This window comes from Beauveria bassiana, assembly GCF_000280675.1.
Source record: "Beauveria bassiana ARSEF 2860 unplaced genomic scaffold BBA_S00019, whole genome shotgun sequence".
NCBI lineage: Eukaryota > Fungi > Ascomycota > Sordariomycetes > Hypocreales > Cordycipitaceae > Beauveria > Beauveria bassiana.
In genome coordinates this window covers 413898-430703 of record NW_007930854.1, presented here as the reverse complement: position 1 = coordinate 430703, position 16806 = coordinate 413898, and the positions used below count along the sequence as shown (strand labels likewise).

General features: G+C 53.8%; 6 protein-coding genes across 6 annotated transcripts in view; 2 read left to right on the top strand and 4 right to left on the bottom strand.

The window, feature by feature from the left end:
- BBA_06559 (uncharacterized protein) overlaps positions 1 to 129 on the top strand; it is a gene marked incomplete at both ends in the record, with an annotated part of 616 nt that extends 487 nt beyond the window's left edge. Inside the window, one exon of the mRNA XM_008601656.1 lies at positions 10 to 129. Coding sequence (XP_008599878.1) covers positions 10 to 129 — 120 coding nt within the window. The remainder of the gene's footprint in view (positions 1 to 9) is intronic.
- Positions 130 to 1746: 1617 nt separating this feature from the next.
- On the top strand, positions 1747 to 6964 carry BBA_06558 (ABC transporter, putative; the record flags this gene model as incomplete). The annotated part of the gene is made up of 3 exons (XM_008601655.1): positions 1747 to 1816; positions 2578 to 2789; positions 2858 to 6964. The coding sequence occupies 3 exons, from the start codon at positions 1747 to 1749 to the stop codon at positions 6962 to 6964; spliced, it is 4389 nt and encodes a 1462-aa protein (XP_008599877.1).
- Positions 6965 to 8522: 1558 nt separating this feature from the next.
- BBA_06557 (FAD binding domain protein) lies at positions 8523 to 10073 on the bottom strand (the record flags this gene model as incomplete). The annotated part of the gene is made up of 1 exon (XM_008601654.1): positions 8523 to 10073. One exon carries the CDS (start codon positions 10071 to 10073, stop codon positions 8523 to 8525), a length of 1551 nt encoding a protein of 516 aa, XP_008599876.1.
- A 738-nt stretch (positions 10074 to 10811) lies between these two features.
- Positions 10812 to 12650, bottom strand: BBA_06556 (DEAD/DEAH box helicase; the record flags this gene model as incomplete). The annotated part of the gene is made up of 3 exons (XM_008601653.1): positions 10812 to 11303; positions 11355 to 12206; positions 12264 to 12650. The coding sequence occupies 3 exons, from the start codon at positions 12648 to 12650 to the stop codon at positions 10812 to 10814; spliced, it is 1731 nt and encodes a 576-aa protein (XP_008599875.1).
- A 303-nt stretch (positions 12651 to 12953) lies between these two features.
- Positions 12954 to 14009, bottom strand: BBA_06555 (2-nitropropane dioxygenase; the record flags this gene model as incomplete). The annotated part of the gene is made up of 1 exon (XM_008601652.1): positions 12954 to 14009. One exon carries the CDS (start codon positions 14007 to 14009, stop codon positions 12954 to 12956), a length of 1056 nt encoding a protein of 351 aa, XP_008599874.1.
- A 750-nt stretch (positions 14010 to 14759) lies between these two features.
- BBA_06554 (uncharacterized protein) lies at positions 14760 to 16085 on the bottom strand (the record flags this gene model as incomplete). Its single annotated transcript, XM_008601651.1, has 1 exon — positions 14760 to 16085. One exon carries the CDS (start codon positions 16083 to 16085, stop codon positions 14760 to 14762), a length of 1326 nt encoding a protein of 441 aa, XP_008599873.1.
- Positions 16086 to 16806: the final 721 nt, after the last annotated feature.

Genomic DNA, 16806 nt, shown 5'->3' with positions numbered 1-16806 from the left:
AGGGCTGAGCGCAAGGACGACGACGAGCCCGAGGTCAACCAGGCCAGAGCTGAGCGCAAGGATGACGACGAGTCCGAGGGCAACTGGTTCAATGGCAAATGGTCCGAGAACCTCTGGACCACAGGGTGATGAAGTTTGAAGTCAACCAGGCCAGAGCTGGGCGCAAGGATAACGGTATCTAGTAACCCAGAGCGGAGCGGCGAAGACATTAGATTTGAGGACAATTCGTCTTGTTATCTGATCTAGTAAAGGAAGATGTGATGCGATTTCGTGTCGAGTTTTTCGAACTTTTGATCCATAGAAGCGTTACTGTTAGCTTTAGCACAACTCCTTGCCTCTGCTGTACTTTTCATGTACGCCATAAGCACTCTCATAAGTCTCTCTAGACTAAAATAAAGGCCGACTTTTCAGTTTTCTAGATGGTCTTTATGTCTCTTATATTAGACTTGTAGGTGGGCCTGGGCGGTAATGCGAGTAGAGATTATCATGCCTCGTGCAACTGGGCATGCTAAAGCCTGCTCTATCGCGCTCTAAGCTATCTCTACTCTTGGGTTGAGCCAGATTGTCGATTTGACTGATGATGTGAGAAATTAAAGGCTGACTAGTAGCTCGTTTTTTTTTTCTCGCGGCACCATTTCATTTGTCCCGGCTTGTAGAATGGGTCCGGGTGCAGCCTCGCGCGATGTGCACCAGAGGAAGAAGCCGCGAAAACGCGGCAGATGTTGCCATTTTTTGCTAGCTGTTCTCATACGGGTCCAAACCTTCCTGGAGCTGTCATACGGGCTGGTTATATGAATAGGCTATCACTTGAGGTGCGAGTTGTCGCTGCGTTCAAGCGGCAATACCTTTACAACGACGCTTTCTCTTCTCAAGAGAGACGACATCATCGCGAGGACATGATGCAATTAAATGACCACCTAATCAATATATACTAGTGGCTAGTCGCCATTGTGAGTCACAGCCTTGCTTGCTTCGCCACTTGCCGATAGCACTTGAGCCTGCCGCAGACGGCGGTTGGGAGGAAAGGCTATTCGACTGCCCAACAGAGACTACTGAGCTGTGAATCGAAAAGGGCCATTTTTTTTTTGTTAGCCTGTTTTTCGCCCATAAAACCCCCACGCTAGAGACTGATTGATGACACAGATTCCCGGATCAAGATCCCGCCCGGCCTTGCCCTCGGATGCGCCCGTGGTGGAGACAAGAGCGCTCCTCTTTCGTTCCCCCAACGTTGAACAGCAGACTATTGGACGTTTGTGGAATACAATCTTTCAACGGCATGTGGTACTTTTCCCACAATATTGTCTTCTTCGCTGTCCACCAGAATTTGGCGCCCCTTATCGGCCCATGAAAATAGATCCAGAGTAGCCACCAGCGTTGCTTTGCATGAGAGGCACCGGGGGGGACCCGACCTGATGATTCAAGCCAGGGCCTAGTTATTGTAAAGGCACATGAAAGAGCAATGGCAATCCTACCTGAACAAAAGTTCCGGCAATAATTGACAAGTGGGGGCCTCCAGCTCCTTCGCGCCGAGCCTGATGCAGCCCTCACCTCACCTCACTCCACTCTTCTTCATCGGCGACATGCTATTGCAGGAAACAAGGTCGGCGGGGGGACCGCGCCGGGGGTTATCCGTACTGATAAGTAGAATTGTCAACCAGCCAAAGGTTCTGTGGTAATAATCTCTCTCTGACAACACACTCGATTCACAACATTTCGCGTCCAACAACCCGTCACGTTACAATCACGATGCTTCCCTCTTTCAGCAGCCTGGTCGCAGCAGCACTTGCTCTCGCCGTCCTTGGACAAGCAGCCCCTGGTGAGTCTTTTCTATGAATACCACCAGATTTCTTTTCTCTTATATCACGAGGCTAACGTAGAGGATGGCAGCGCTCAACATTCCCATGCAAATGAATAAGCCTTCCTACGAAGGAACTTTTGGGTCGGAATCGTGAGGTTTGGAGGAAGCTCTAGCAATTCAGCCTTAGAGGGATGCCTGAGTAGGCTGTTTATTTATCTTAAGATGATTGAATAGAATTATGGCACTGGTCGTGTCCCGAGTTTGCTGTCCTTCAATTGCTACAAGGCGTGAGAGTCTGGCGTGATGAAAAGCTAAGCAGACAATATTGCTCCTGTCCCTAGGCATAACACGCTGTATATAATTGGGCTATTGCTCCACCACGCATTGTGCCAACATCCGTGTTGCTTCTCACGGCTGCGTACATGCATTGGAGAAAAGGCACGCCTGCAGAGGATGCAGTCGGGATGCAGCTTGGGACAGAAGCACTTTAGTAGTCCCTCAAGCTCATTCCTTTAATCAATTTAACCAGCTGCATAGTTCCTGGTCACCAAGCGTGGCTATGATTGGTAAAGTCGGGGTTACCCCGCTGATGTTCCTGTCGACTGTGTCTGCCAGTCTTGACAGCTGCATCGCCGCAACGTCCGCAGACCCCAACAAAAGTTGGCCATGGCCTAACATTATCTACCAACATAACATTTCCAAAGTCTTTAGCATATCTTGATTGTTGTTAAGTTTTTTCTTTCTCTGTTTCTATAACAGTTGCCGCCACCACTTTCTAGGTTGTCGCTGGAGAGATATGATGGCCGTTGTCGCGGACGAAGCGTTTTGGAGCACAGACGGCCCAAGATTCGACTTTACAATCAAATTCGAGGACGCAATCTTTAGCTTGGGTCTCTCTGGGTGCTTTGTGATTGCTTCAGTCTTGTCCTACTTTCATTTTTACAAATCACCAATCTACGTTCGGACAACGGCGCTCTTGTGGACGAAGCTGGTGAGCCAACGGACATTTTTCCTTTGTGGTGCCAGCATGTTAATTTGTGGCTAATTCTCTCCCTGTAGTCCGTTGCCGTCTTGCTCATTTGCACTGAGATAGCTTTTTTGGGTGTCAAAGTCACTTTGAGTGGCCGCCGCACAAACATCACCCTCACTGCCGCAGCAATCGATCTGCTCGCTTCGTTGTGCATAGGCTGCATTATTCGTGCAGATCATCAGCGGTCTCTTCGCTCGTCCGCCTGGCTCAGCTTCTTTCTCTTTGTCAATTTTCTTACAGACGCAGCAAGAAGCCGTTCTTACTTTCTCCGCCCAGGTCTTGCGACCCTTGGCGCCCTAGCTGCGGCCACCAGCTCACTCAAGCTCACTCTTGTCGCACTCCAAGAAGTCTCAAAACGGTCGCTATTAATCAATGATGCTCTGCGAGAAAATACTGGGCCAGAAGCCACGTGTGGTCCGGTCCGAAGACTGCTTTTTGTCTTCCTCTATCCAATCTTTGAGATTGGCTTTCGGGGGCCGCTGCTGATGCAGCATTTAGACCGACTCGACCCGGAACTATCATCCCAGGTTCTTCACAAACAACTGTCGGAGCACTGGCAGCCTCGCCCGGATAGTAGGCCGGTGGGGAGAAATGAGCTCCTATGGGCCTGCCTCAGGACGTGGAACGTTCGCCTCCTTGTCTTGACAATTTGTCGACTTGCTGTCACTGGGTTCAATTTTGCACAACCGTTCGTCATCCGTTGCGTTCTTACTTTGGTTGGCAGAAAAGGTACCCGGCCACACGAAATGCAAGAGAGGGGCGGAGCAGTCGCGGCCGCGGCCATGGTGTACTTTGGCCTCGCATTTTCCCGGACAGTGTTTACGCATCAAACAAATCGACTTTCTACCATGCTGCGAGGCGGTTTGATTACCTGCTTGTTTCACAAGGCGCACAAGCTGGCTGAAGCCGAAGCGAAGAAAGCGGCAGCTGTAACATTGATGAGCGCCGATCTGGACGGCATCACTGCTGGGATTCCACAGTGTCTGGAAATACCTATTGGCGCGATTGAGCTCAGCCTCGGTATATACCTGCTATCAGACTACATTGGCGTTTCTTCTCTGACTGTGCTGGCCCCATTGGTGGTGACTACAATTGTAGCTTATTTTATAGGCTGCAGTATGTCGCCGCGAATACTGGATTGGAACAGGAGCATTGAGCATAGGATTGCGCAAACGGGCAAGATTCTGCCCCAGCTAACTTGCATCAAAATGCTGGGTCTGGGTCCAACGATTGGGACAATGCTGCAACATCTTCGACTCGCAGAGATTGAGGTCTCCAAGCATTATCGGCGGCTGGAGGCTCTGTCTGTGGGACCAATCGTGTTTGGTGACTTGTTGACGCCTGTCATTGTCATTGCCTCGGCATTCTTTGGAACTGCTTTTCATCACCGCATAGCAGCGGTCAAAGTGTTTCCCATGCTCGCCATTGTTTCACTGATAGAACGACCTCTCGCCGCCCTCTTGACTACAGTGTCTACCTTTTCGAGCACACTTGCGTGTTTTTCTCGGATCCAGGCATTTCTCATCTTACCTGAAAGAAAAGACTCCAGAACCAAACTTGGCTCAAGAATGACCGCCCAAGACAGCTGCGCCTCGGCTCCGAATACGCAGAGCATCATCAGGTTCAACCATGCCGACATTGCGCCGCTAGGAGAAACCAAACCTTTGCTAGCAAATGTTCACTTTGAGCTTACCCCTGGTTCAATAACCGGCGTACTTGGACCTACAGGCTCTGGTAAATCAATTCTTCTCGAGTCATTACTTGGAGAGACGGAAGTTTTGGGCGGCTCGGTGGAAGTCGACTCTGCTGACATTGCGTATTGTGGCCAAAAAGTCTGGCTACGCAATACATCAATCAGACAAAACGTGATTGGCAATCTTGCATATGATTCGGAAAAGTTTCGACGAGTTATCCAAGCCTGTTTTCTCGATGATGACCTTGCTTGGCTGCCCGAGGGTGAAGAGTACGTCGTGGGCGCAAATGGTGCCAATCTCAGTGGTGGCCAACGACAGCGCGTGGCCATGGCCCGGACTGCATACGCCGAGACTGCCATTGTCGTCCTAGATGATGTATTCAGCTCGCTCGACTCAGTCACTGCCATCTGTATCCTCCATCAACTGTGCGGCACCAACGGTCTTTTCCGCCAGGCCGGATCCACGGTGCTGCTTGCTACCTACCTACCCCAGAGCCGAATTGTGACGGACCAGCTCCTCTTTCTCGACGGAAAAGGCACAGCTACTTTGAGCACGCAATTTCAAAACCCAGCATACACTGATTATCTTGTCGCTTCCCTCGTGCCCATGAATAGAAATGTGCCTCTTGTGGACGAGGATAAAGAGCAGGAAATCGTTCGCAGATCATTAGAGGCCACTGCGCCTGGCGCAAGTAGTCTTGACAATGCGAATCTTCGACAGCAAGGAGGCTTTGGACTATACAGCCTCTTCGTAAATCCCATTGGGAAGATCAAATTTGCTCTGCACGCCCTCTTTGTTTCATTTGGCTCTGCACTCGAAGTCTTTCCTGGCATCTATATCCGTGTCTGGATTCAGGTAGACCCCGAGAGCTCTGTTTTCTTCGTTGGTTATGTGGCCGTTGCCATGGCTGCATGCATTGTTGGCTTCTTGGAGTACTGGATACTTCATACGAAGCTCTCTCCGCGACCATCGGCCTCTCTCCATGAGAAGATTGTGACGACTACGTTGGGCAGCACGCTGGCATTTTATTCGGCAACCAAAACTGGCAGTTTGTTGAATCTGTACAGCCAAGACATGACTCTAATCTCACGAGGACTGCCGGGGGCATACATGAAGACCATATACGCCAGCTCCAATGCAGTCATTAATACGGGCATCATACTTTCTGGGGCCACCTACCTCGCAATCATCTTGCCTTTTATGTTTATTATTCTGTTTTTCATCCAGCGCTACTATCTTCGGACATCGCGACAGGTACGTCACTTGGACCTTGAAATGAAGACACCTCTCTATACATTCTTCGAGGAGACGGCCGCAGGGTTGACGCACATTCGGGCCTTTGGCTGGGAAGCATCAAACATGGAATCCGGGCTTGCAGCTCTAGAAGAGTCCCAGAAACCTGTCTACACCCTGGCAGCAATCCAAGCCTGGTTGTCACTCGTGCTTGGTCTCCTCACGGCTTTGATCGGAGCGCTGCTTGTGTCAATTACTCTTTTAATAAGAGGAAGCTCGTCGCAGCCGGCCGTCGGGTTGTCTTTTATGGGACTTCTTTATCTCAGCCAAGCACTTGAGAGTACAATCACGGCATTTACAACGATGGAGACGTCATCCAGCGCACTGGCCAGAATATTCATGTTTGAGAGAGATACACCACAAGAGACCAAGGAGTCCGAGGTCCAGTTGCCGGCTCATTGGCCCTCGTCTGGCCATATACAGCTCCAAAACGTATTTGCGTATTACTCTCGCGATGCTGAAGCAAGACCAGCACTTCAAAATCTCTCCCTCGTGGTCTATCCAGGTGAAAGACTTGGTGTAGCTGGGCGCAGTGGCAGCGGCAAAACGTCTCTTATGCTGACGCTGCTGGGCTTCCTCGAGTTTGACGGTCATATTGAGATTGATGGGATCAATATCTCACATGTTGCACCAGACGAATTGCGTGCCCGTTTCATCACCATCACACAAGACCAAGTACGGTTCGACACAACCATCAGGATGAACATGTTGCCGTTTTCTATCAACGAGGTCAAAGGAACGTCAGTCGAAGATGTGGAAAAAGCCATGGAAAAGGATCGCGACCTTGAACAACTACTCAAAGACTTGCATTTATGGGCTCCGACAGTTGACAAAGGCGGGCTTGACGCAATGCTGGACAGCGTCGGCTATTCAAAAGGTCAGCTTCAATTGCTGTGTATCGCGCGAGCCATCTTGCGTCAGCGAGACACTGGATCGAGGATTATACTGGTCGATGAGGCAACCAGTAGTGTTGATGCCGAGACCGAGAGGATTGTGCATCGGGCAATGGAAGAGAATTTTGTGGGCTGTACGATCTTGACAATTGCGCATCGTCAGTCTAGTCTTGATGGTGTTGACCGCATTATTCGTCTTCATCAGGGTGCCCTGGCCGCCGCCGAGGACACGGATTCCGACTCTGGGGATGATTGAGAGAGAGACGTTTGGCCTCGCCTGTATTTTAAGCTTGCCCAATTCAATGGCTACTGACTTTTCTGGACTGCTTTGATATTTTGTTGTCACCAAGCCAAGTGCTACAGTTCAAAGAGCCAATGACGCCTTTAACATTCATCCCATGTAGGACGACAAGAAACAATAAACTACAGCACTAGTTACAGCAACAACGCGCCAAGCATTCGCGCCCGAAAGCACGCCGAAAGTGCGCCGAAACCTAGACTATAGTTTGTACATTCGACTATATTGCGCCAAGTAATCATATGTGTGTCCGGCATGCCAAGCGCAATCTGCTCGTATACTGGCGGCCAAGGGGGGGCCAACGCAGCTGTCAATATGTAAAAAGGCAGCCACACACATCTGCAAGAAAAAGACACGCTTTCCTTGGGTAACATGAAAAAAGGTATCAACAGCGCCAAGCTTGTACCCCCACCCGCGAAGTGAATGAGCAAGTTCATGCTGCTCAGGCGCGCGCGCTGATCTCTGCCCGAGTGCGACGCTCCTTGCAGTGCCTATCACAGCATCACCCCAGGACGCCATGCGCGGCTGTGGTGCGCCGCACGTAAGAAAATGACAGTCTCACGCCAGTTCTCTTGTTGCTTTCTCCTACGCCGCCGTGTCTCGGACGGCTCCATCGCAGTGCACGCATCTGTTTGTCATGTCTTGGCTTTTGGCTTGGCCCGGGCCCAAGTATTAACTAGGTAGCCAGCCCCCCCGGCTTAGTTTGCAGAACCGTTTTATTCTTTTCATCTTGCAGAATATCTTCTACTTCTTCTTCTTCTTCTTCTTCCGCAGTGCTCCTTGTTAAATCCTGGCAATTCTACCATCAAGATTTCAAGAACTAAGAAACAACTACAAGATGGCTGGCCCGCGAGCTTCTAGCGGTCTCTTGCGAAACCGCATTCGCCGCCAGTCATCCATGACGCCGTCGTCGGTTAGCCCGACGACAACCGAGATCTCAGTCGGCGGCGGGCCCGCCGCGCCCAAGGTCCGGCTCGAAAGGCTGGACGAGGAAAGGCTGTTGATGCCGGGCCCAGATGCTTCCTCGGCGAGCAACGGTGCAGCACACGCCGCCTCTGTGCAGGCCCGCTAAAGGGCAAATTTTCCTTTTTCTTCTTTTCTTTTTTCTTTTCTTTTCTTTGGTCTCGCCAACTTTCAATGGGGCTTTCAAGGGGAGGTAATGGTGATGAATGACGAATAGCACTATACGGATACCCTAAAGGGGAATATGCACGATATGATGAGACTTAAGAACGGCGACGCGAAGAGTTACGAAATGGCTCTACCTCTTTGACAATTTGACTTGCTGCAGCGGCATGCACAACTTTGCTTTCGTCTTCTTCCAGCATTTTGGCACATGACTTTATATACAAAACCTGCTCATCGTTGCTTCAAACGTACCAAATCTCGCAAAGTCTTTTTACCGTCATCATCCCAACCATGTTCTCGTCTGCTTCTAGCAATCTATATACAAACTGGCTCGCCATTGCTTCCCACGTGCCAAGCTTCAAGCCTTTTACCTCATCATTATGGCTTGTTACGCGCGTTCGTTGGCCGCTGGCTGCGTCCTCGACTTTTGCAGCAAATAATCGCCACCCACAGCAGCCTTGTAAAACCCATACAGGCCGCGCACCGGCCAAATCTCCTTGACCCCGTGCTTTGCTCTCGCTTTCCATGTCGCGCGGACGGCCGCCTCCTCCGCGTCAACATCCACCTTGACCTTGTCGTACACGCTGGGCAGGTAACCCGCGCCGTACTTTGCCCGGAGGGCGTCGTACGACGCCCGGTCATAGTGCGCCCAAAACTCGTCCTCGGGGTAGTACGCGTGCGCATACAGCCACTTCTTGCCCCCCAGCGCCTGCACTTTACGCTCAAGGTCGCGGTTCTTGGCCACGACGTCGCGCCGCGTGCCGCTTAAGCTGCCCCAGACACCAAAGTTCATCAAATTGGGCGCGTCTGGCCGGCCAAACTCGGAATGCAGGCCGTGCTGCGCGTCGGCGCCGTCGCGCTGGACGCGCAGCGGGCAAAGCCACAGCGGGTAAATGGCAAAGTGGGCGTCGAGCCAGGCGGAAAAGTCGTCGACGGCGGCGTAGGGCACGCCGACGTCTTGCACCATGTGCGTGTCGGCGAGACCGCTCTTGTGGACGGCGCGGTACATGACTCGCGCGTGCATGAAGCGGTCGAGCGCCGAGCGGGTGATGCGGTTAAAGGGCGTGAGGAAGTAGCGGAAAGCATACTTGGCTACCCAGAAGCCGCCGCGGTCGTAGCGGAAGAGGTAGTCTCGGAGTGGGATATAGTCGACGACTGTGGTTGCTGTCGCTTCAACAGATTGCTTCTGTAACTGTTTCAAGACTTGCTGTGCGCGAATGTAGAACCAAGGATCGCTTCGCCGCGAGAACCGCTGCGGTGAGGTTGCTTTGGGCATATCATCTGTGAGCCTCCCTATACATACCACAGTAGCATCCTTACTAAAGACGATGCCATCAATATAGTCCGTCTCGTCTCTAGCGGCAGCCTCTTCCATGACCCTGACCGTATCTCGGCTATTCGTCGTCAGCGCATACGTCAGCTCGACATACTCCTTTGCGTCGCGCAGCTCAACCTCGAGCAGCGTCACCACGCCCAACGTGCCAAACGCCGACGCCGCGCCCCAAAACAGCTCCGGGTTGTCCGTCTTGGACGCGCGCGCCACCACCTCGCCCGTCGGCAGCACAATCTCAATCGAGCGCATCGTCGCGTCAAACGCGCCGTGCCGAAACGAGCTGCTCTCGCCCGCCATGCCCGAGAAGCCGCCGCCGGCCGTGATGCCCGGAAACTCCATCACCACCGGCGGCACGAGGCCGTGCGCCAGCGTCGCGTCGACGAGCGCGTCCATGGGCACGTTGGGCTCGACGAGGGCCGTCTTGGCGGCGGCGTCGACGGAGAGCACGTGCGTCAGCTGGCTGGTGTCAATGGTGTTGTCGGCGCGCCGCTGCGAGGTCCGCGTGCTGTTGGTCGAGCCGTGGTAGATGCGAAACGGCTTCTGCTGCTCCGAGAAGCGCTGGACCTGCTGCGCAATGAGGCGCACCGCGGCGTCATGAACCTCCATGATGGGTAGTAGGCGGTGCCGGGGGGTGTCCGGAACAGCCGGGACAGACAATTTGGGTCCGATATAGCCGACGCTACAAAATCCTGGGTTCGAAAGTGCGCCGGCTACAGCTAATAATGAGTCCCGGGCCTCGAGGAACTGGGGAAGAGGCTCCAGAAATGAGATGACGTTGCAAGATTAAAGTTGTAGACTTGGCATCCCGCACCTGGCGGAGCTCAAAGTTGACCATCTCCGCCCACGCCGCTAGCCTAACGGCCCGAGGCACAATTATCATCGATCAGCAGTTCCTGAATTACTTAATATAGATATTATTTTGATTTGGGTTTGTTAGTCGCTTCCAACTGTTTTGATCTGGGTTGCTTCAGGTCGACACGTTGACATGTGAATCAGACCCCTCAGCAACTGCGGCATGTGCCGGTCATTTCGTCATACCTCGTATACTTGCCCCATCGCAGCTTCTTTCACTCGAGTGGGCGAGTTGGCCGCGCTGAACTGCCTCAAGGCGTTAGTGCTAATGTCTTGACAAAGCTCTCTCTCAATTTCATGCAACAGCTGCGTATACAGCTCATAAGACGTAACCCTATCTAGGCATTTCACAACAGATGACCCTTGAGAGAGTGGCCTGCATCATAATTCAAATGTCCTCTCATTGTTTCTATCTACGTTATGCCGAAATCCATACAAAACATTTTGGTAAACATGTAAAAACTCAAAAAAGAGCAACAAAGTAACCCCACGTCAACGCCGTTTGCCACTAAACTTTTGCTGAGGCTGGCTGCCATATGACCGCCGTCCCTGCACCCTCTCCCTGCTCATGGAACCGCCCAGCGTGATGTCGACGCGCGGCGGCGTGGGAAAGCCGAAGCCCTTGCCGACCTTGGCCAGGTCAAGCTTGTTGACATCGTAGACGGAGCGCAGGCTGTGGCTCGCGTACGCGTGCAGGTACGACTTGAACGCCTCCTTGGCGCTCTGCTGCAGGTAGAAATTCTTGCCAATCAGCTTCTCGAGCTGCGACTGCACATTGATAATCTTCTTGGCGGGGAACTCGAATTCGACGACGGGCACGCGCGCCGCCTTGAGGTGCGACAGGAAGCCCACCTCGTTGGGCTGCAGGAAGAGCAAGCTGCGGCCCGTCTTGCCCGCACCGCGGGCCGTGCGGCCGACGCGGTGAATGTAGTCGCGCGTATTGTCCGGAGGGTCGAATTGGACGATGAAGTCGACGGCGGGGATCTAGACGTGTTAGAATGAGGTGGAAAGCGCGGCTTGCCGTACGATACTTACATCGAGACCACGGGCAGCGACATCCGTGCAGATTAAAATACCGCAAGGAGCGTTGCTAAACTCAAAGAATGTGTTTGTGCGCTTCTGCTGTTTTTGCTTGCCGTGCAGGTCCAGCACGGGGCAGTCGATGTAGTTGAGCAGCTCGGCGTAGTACTTGACCGAGTTGCAGCTGGAAAAGAAGACAATAACCTTTTTCTTCTTCTGGTGCATTTGGCGCAAAAACGAAAACAACAGGATAAATCGCTTGTCCGCATCACACAGCACGTAGCCCTGCTCCAGGCCGTCCACGGTGCTAAACTCCTTTTCCTCGTCGACGTTGATGTAGAGCGGGCCCGGCCGCAGCGATATGCGCGCGAGGTCTTCGACTTTTGTCGTCTGCGTGGCGGAGAAGAGCATGGTCTGGCGGTCATCGTTGGCGAGCACCTTGACAATCTGGCGAATCTCGTCCTCGAAACCAACTTCGAGGATGCGGTCGGCCTCGTCAATGATGAGAGACTTGAGGTTCTTAAAGACAAAGGGCGTGGAGAGGAGGTGGTCGAGCAGGCGGCCAGGCGTGGCGATGATCAGGTTGACACCCTTGGAGAGCTTCTCGGCCTCGGCCTTGCGGTTGGCGCCGCCCATGACGATGCCGTACGTCTGCGAGTGGTGCTTCATGAGCTCGCGCGCGACGCCAAAAATCTGCAGCGCCAGCTCGCGCGTCGGCGAGACGACGATGACGCCGGTACCGTTGCGGGGCTTGAATCGCAGCGACGAGAGAATCTCAATGGCGGGAATCAGAAAAGCGAGCGTTTTACCGGAACCAGTCTTGGCCGCACCCAGAACGTCCTTGCCAGCCATCAGAGGAGGGATAGCCTGTCTTGCAGTTAGTATGTCGGCACGGTATTATTCGAGTCGGCCGAGAGGACGTACGCTCTTCTGAATGCTAGTCATCTTGGTGAATCCCATCTCCTTGATAGCTTTCATCGTCTTCTCTGAAAGCTTCAGCTCGTCAAAGGACTGGGCGTCGGCAGCCATGGGAAGTATGGGTGCATTATCGGTCGGCAGATCGGTGCCGTTCGCTTTGTCGTCTTCGTCTTCCTCGGCCTGTTCTTCAGAGCTTGCTTCTTCTCCATCTTTTACATCTTCTTGCTCCTCGTCAAAACCCTCGAATTCGTCATCGTCCTCTACTTCCTCCTCTTCGGGGGAAGGCTTCTTGGCCTTTTTCGTCTTTTTGGAGATTCTGTCGGCGCCGTTTGTCTTGGCCGGCGCGGCATCCTCGGCCTCTCTGCGCTTGCGCTTCTTTATTGAATGATCCATTATGTGCCGTGTGGTACGCCGTGTGGTACGCCGTAGGAACGCGAATGTACAATGAGTCTCGGGTGCGGAGGATTCTGCAACAGCTGGTCGTCAGTGTAGGCGGGCGGGAAAAAAAAAGTTCTGGTGACAGTATCGATAAGAAAAAGTTGCGCCGGCCAAAAAGCCAGCCCCACTAAGAGAGCGAGTAGCGTGTACAGTGTGGACAGTTTGTTCTTCGCACTTTGCACGGCTGACAGACAGAATTGAGAGGGCAATTGTGAAATGACATATTTTGCAATTATACGGCTAATATAAAATATTCTATTACAACTTGCTAGAAGCACCAACAAAAGTGCTCGCCTTGTGGAGCATCTCTGTGGCCTCGGCCACCATTTCATCCACAATCTCGCCCGCAGGCTGCACTTTTGTAATCGACGCCGCCACCTGGCCCATCAGGTGCGGAAAGTCAATATCCTCCTTGTCATTGTCAAAGTCGTGCGTGATGGGCGCGACGCCCTTGTCGCACAGCGCCTGGATCTCGCCCGGCCGCTGGTGCCACTGCCGGATGTAGTCGTTGACCTTGAGGCGGATGGGGCGGCCGGTCAGGACGAGCGAGCGCTCCGTCTCGTGGTAGTCGCACGAGACGACGGCGTCCTTGTGCTGCTGGCTGCAGTTGGCCTCCTTGGAGGCGACGAACCGCGTGCCGACCCAGACGCCCGACGCGCCCTGCATCAGCGACGACGCCAGCCCGCGGCCGTTGGAGATGCCGCCCGCGGCCACGACGAGCGCCGTCGAGCCGCCCAGCATCGGCGGGCGGTACTGCCGCGCAACGTCCACCACGGCCGGGATGAGGATCGACGTGGCAATCTCGCCCGTGTGGCCGCCGCCCTCGGTGCCCTGCGCGCACACCATGTCGACGCCGAGATCCAGCGCCTTCTTCGCGTGCTTGGGGTGGCCCACCATGTTCATCACCAGAATGTTGTTCTTATGCAGCTTCTCGATGATATACTTAGGCGGAACCCCGACGGCGCATACAAAAAGCTTCGCGCCGCTATCAATCGTAAGGTCGATAAGCTCGTCGAGCTTGCCGTCAGTGTAGTCGTAGTTTGTCTTGCGCGCGTTGCCACCGACTTGGGGCAGCGCCAGGTCCACGCCAAAGGGCAGGTCCGGGCTGGCCAGGTTGTCCTTCATTTCGGCAAGGATTTCCTTGAGCTGCTCTGGCGTGTACTTGAAGCCCCCGATGACGCCGAGGCCGCCGGCGTTGGAGACGGCGGCGGCGAGGGGCCCGCCAGACACGCGCGCCATGCCGGCGAGGAGGATTGGGTGCTTGATGCCCAGCACCTTGGTCAAATCTGTCGTGATGGGGCCTGTGGGAGCCATTTTTTGTGATTTTTTTGTCGTGTATGTGTTGTGTCGTGGCTGCGTCTACTTCGCTAATGGTCTTAAATGGAGACGTAAGTATATTTCTAGATGAGCGTTGTCCTTGGCCGTAAAGTAAAATGAATGCTTGGATGGGGAAGAACAATAATATACATCAACTATGGGTATGCAGTCAGGTATCCGGACGGACCGGCAGCTTGAAGATGCCGCGAGGTCGCGACTCGGCTATTTAGTTCTCTCATACCCTCCCGTTCTGATGTTTGTGGGGTCATCGTAGCCGAGGCCTGCCTGTCAGTCGCTAATCCCAGATTCCTCCGCGGGGAAGGCCGTCCGCCACGGAGGTTGGGGAACGCTATGACGTGGCTCAAGATTAGGGGGTTCAATTCATCAATCCCCCCGACGCTCTACGTACAAGGATACGCTACATGTGGTTTTCGCCCCGATGCGACGTCGCATGTCGTACAAGATGAGCGACAGGTGCGACTATGCTCAAGCACCAACTACATGCCGACTCATCACGCCGGAGCAAAGCAAAGATAAAAGTAGCGCGGATTATGCTTCCCATCTAAAACGCCCTCGAGGCAAACTGTCCTCGATATATAACATACAACGCTAAATCGCATTTTTTTTAAGAGCCCTTCTCGCAGTGTTCCCGATTTGTTGCCCGCGTAAAAGTGCTATGCAACCCATTGCGGCTCGTCATGTCGTAATTAATATGTACAGAGGATGCGTAATGTGTCTCGATGTAAATCATGAGTCAAAGTGCGGCAGTCGCGCAGGCACAAAATCTTGTTCCTCTTTTTGCGAGCCTTGCCGCGGCGTGGCGTTTTGTTGCTCATGGCTAGCGATTGTGCTCACAGTGTCCCGCGTCTGTTGCGCCATTTCCTGTGCAGCCTGTGGGATCTGTGCAACATGATCGTTCAACGGGAAATCTCTGACTTGGGTGACAGAGTGTGGGTCGGTAGTCGTTGGTAAAAGTCCGAGTTGTGTCGCCGATTGTACCGCTGCTTCTTTTTTTCGGACAATTTCTTGCTCCTCTTCGTCGCGCAGCCTCTCCTCCTCCAAGTGCAAGTCGTTCAGTGACGGCACGCGCTCTATAGCGGCTGGGCTCATGGCCAGTGACGACATTGAGCGATTCAACGGCATGGTCTCCGCGGAGGAGTTTGACGCTATTGTCGTTCTCGATAGGGTTCGTGGTGCAAAGAAGTTCCCTCGTTGGGCCGGTCGCTTGCCTTTGCTGCTCTTCGTCCGATCACTCTTTCCGCTGCTGCGATCATTTCGCACCATATCATATGTGACATCGTCGGCCAATACGATTGCATCCTCCTCGCCTTCGCCGTCGGATGGGAACAAGTCACCACGTGATCGATAGGAATCCGACGTGCCTCCAGTGCCACCGGATCCCGTAGTGCCGCTTCGTTTGCGCGGAACAATGAGCTGGCCGTAGTCCGATTCGTCGTCGCTGCCGAGCAGGGGCGCGTTTTCCGATTTTCCAGGGTGGTCTTGCAAGTCGGCAGCACTGGGCTTGTATCGCAGGGTGCCGCCCATCTTCCAGGGCAGCTTGCTGAGAAACCCGATGGGCTGTGTGCTTGGAATGATGGTGGCGTCTTGCTCGCTCGCCTTGCGTCGGGTGCCCCTGGTGCCGTAGCTCATGCCGCGCTTCCGTCGCGGCTGCTCGGCGGTGGTACCCTCGCCGCCGAGGTGTTTGGGATGGCTGCCGCTTCCGGCGAGCAGACGGTCCCAGTCCTCGCCGGCCCAGCCGCCAAAGAAGCCGGGCCCGGTGCCGCCATCCTGGCCGTCACCCTGGTCGTACCAGTCGTCGTAAAAATCAAACGAGTATTCAGCGCCGGCACCGCCGCGCTCGCGTTCCCTGCGCCGGCGCATGCGCTCGTCGGGGTCGCCGAGGCAGACGGCGGTGCACTGCTCGAACGAGCTGCTGAGGTATCCGAAGCAGGGATTGATGTAGTGTTGCTGGAAGGACCAAATGCCGGCGGCCGCGTTCTCGGTGACGGCCTCGGCGTCGTGCGTAATTTGATTCCAGCGCTGTCGCAGGCGAGGGTCCTCTAGAAAGGCCATGGTGGTCGAGTCGAAGCGAGTCCTCTGTTGCGAGGGCTCAGGGAGGAAGGTGATGGGGTGGGCATGGGACGGGTGGTGTATTTGCTAATCGATACGGGTTCCGAGGCCATGTAGAAAGTCGCGATATTCAGAGAGGCATTTCCAGGTCGGGTAACGGGTTCCAACAGGGCAGAATGACAGCGCGGGTGGCGCAAACCCAAGGTGTCTCAGAGTGTGCAGGAAGACGAATGCGCGACACAAACAGAGACGAGAGAGGCATCATGAGTGAGCGTGGGGATTTGTTGGGTCCTTCTTCTTGAAAGTGCCAGTTTGCGGAGAAGGGTCAAGGCTTCTACAGCAGGTTTTCAGCGGGGTTTCAGTGGGCTTCCGGTGCATTTTACTGCGGAATGAACAGTGTGAAAGCCCCTGTAACTAGAGAGACCCACCCGCTAGCGTCTTAGGAGATGCCATCGATCTGACCTTACAATCAAGAATCAAGTTGAAAACACCGACTTTATTACGAATTATTTCCAGGAGGCTGAAGATGAAGAGAACATCGATGAAAAGGCACTTGCATATACATAACTCACCAGAAAAGTTAGAGCTACTACTCGACCCGGCCACCCATCACTACGCACGTAGACTGCACCAATGCATTTGCGTCTTACCCGAATACGCAGGCCGGCATGTAACGGTACAGCTATATAAGCCTTAGTTGGAATCCTGGTTAATGCTCGTACTG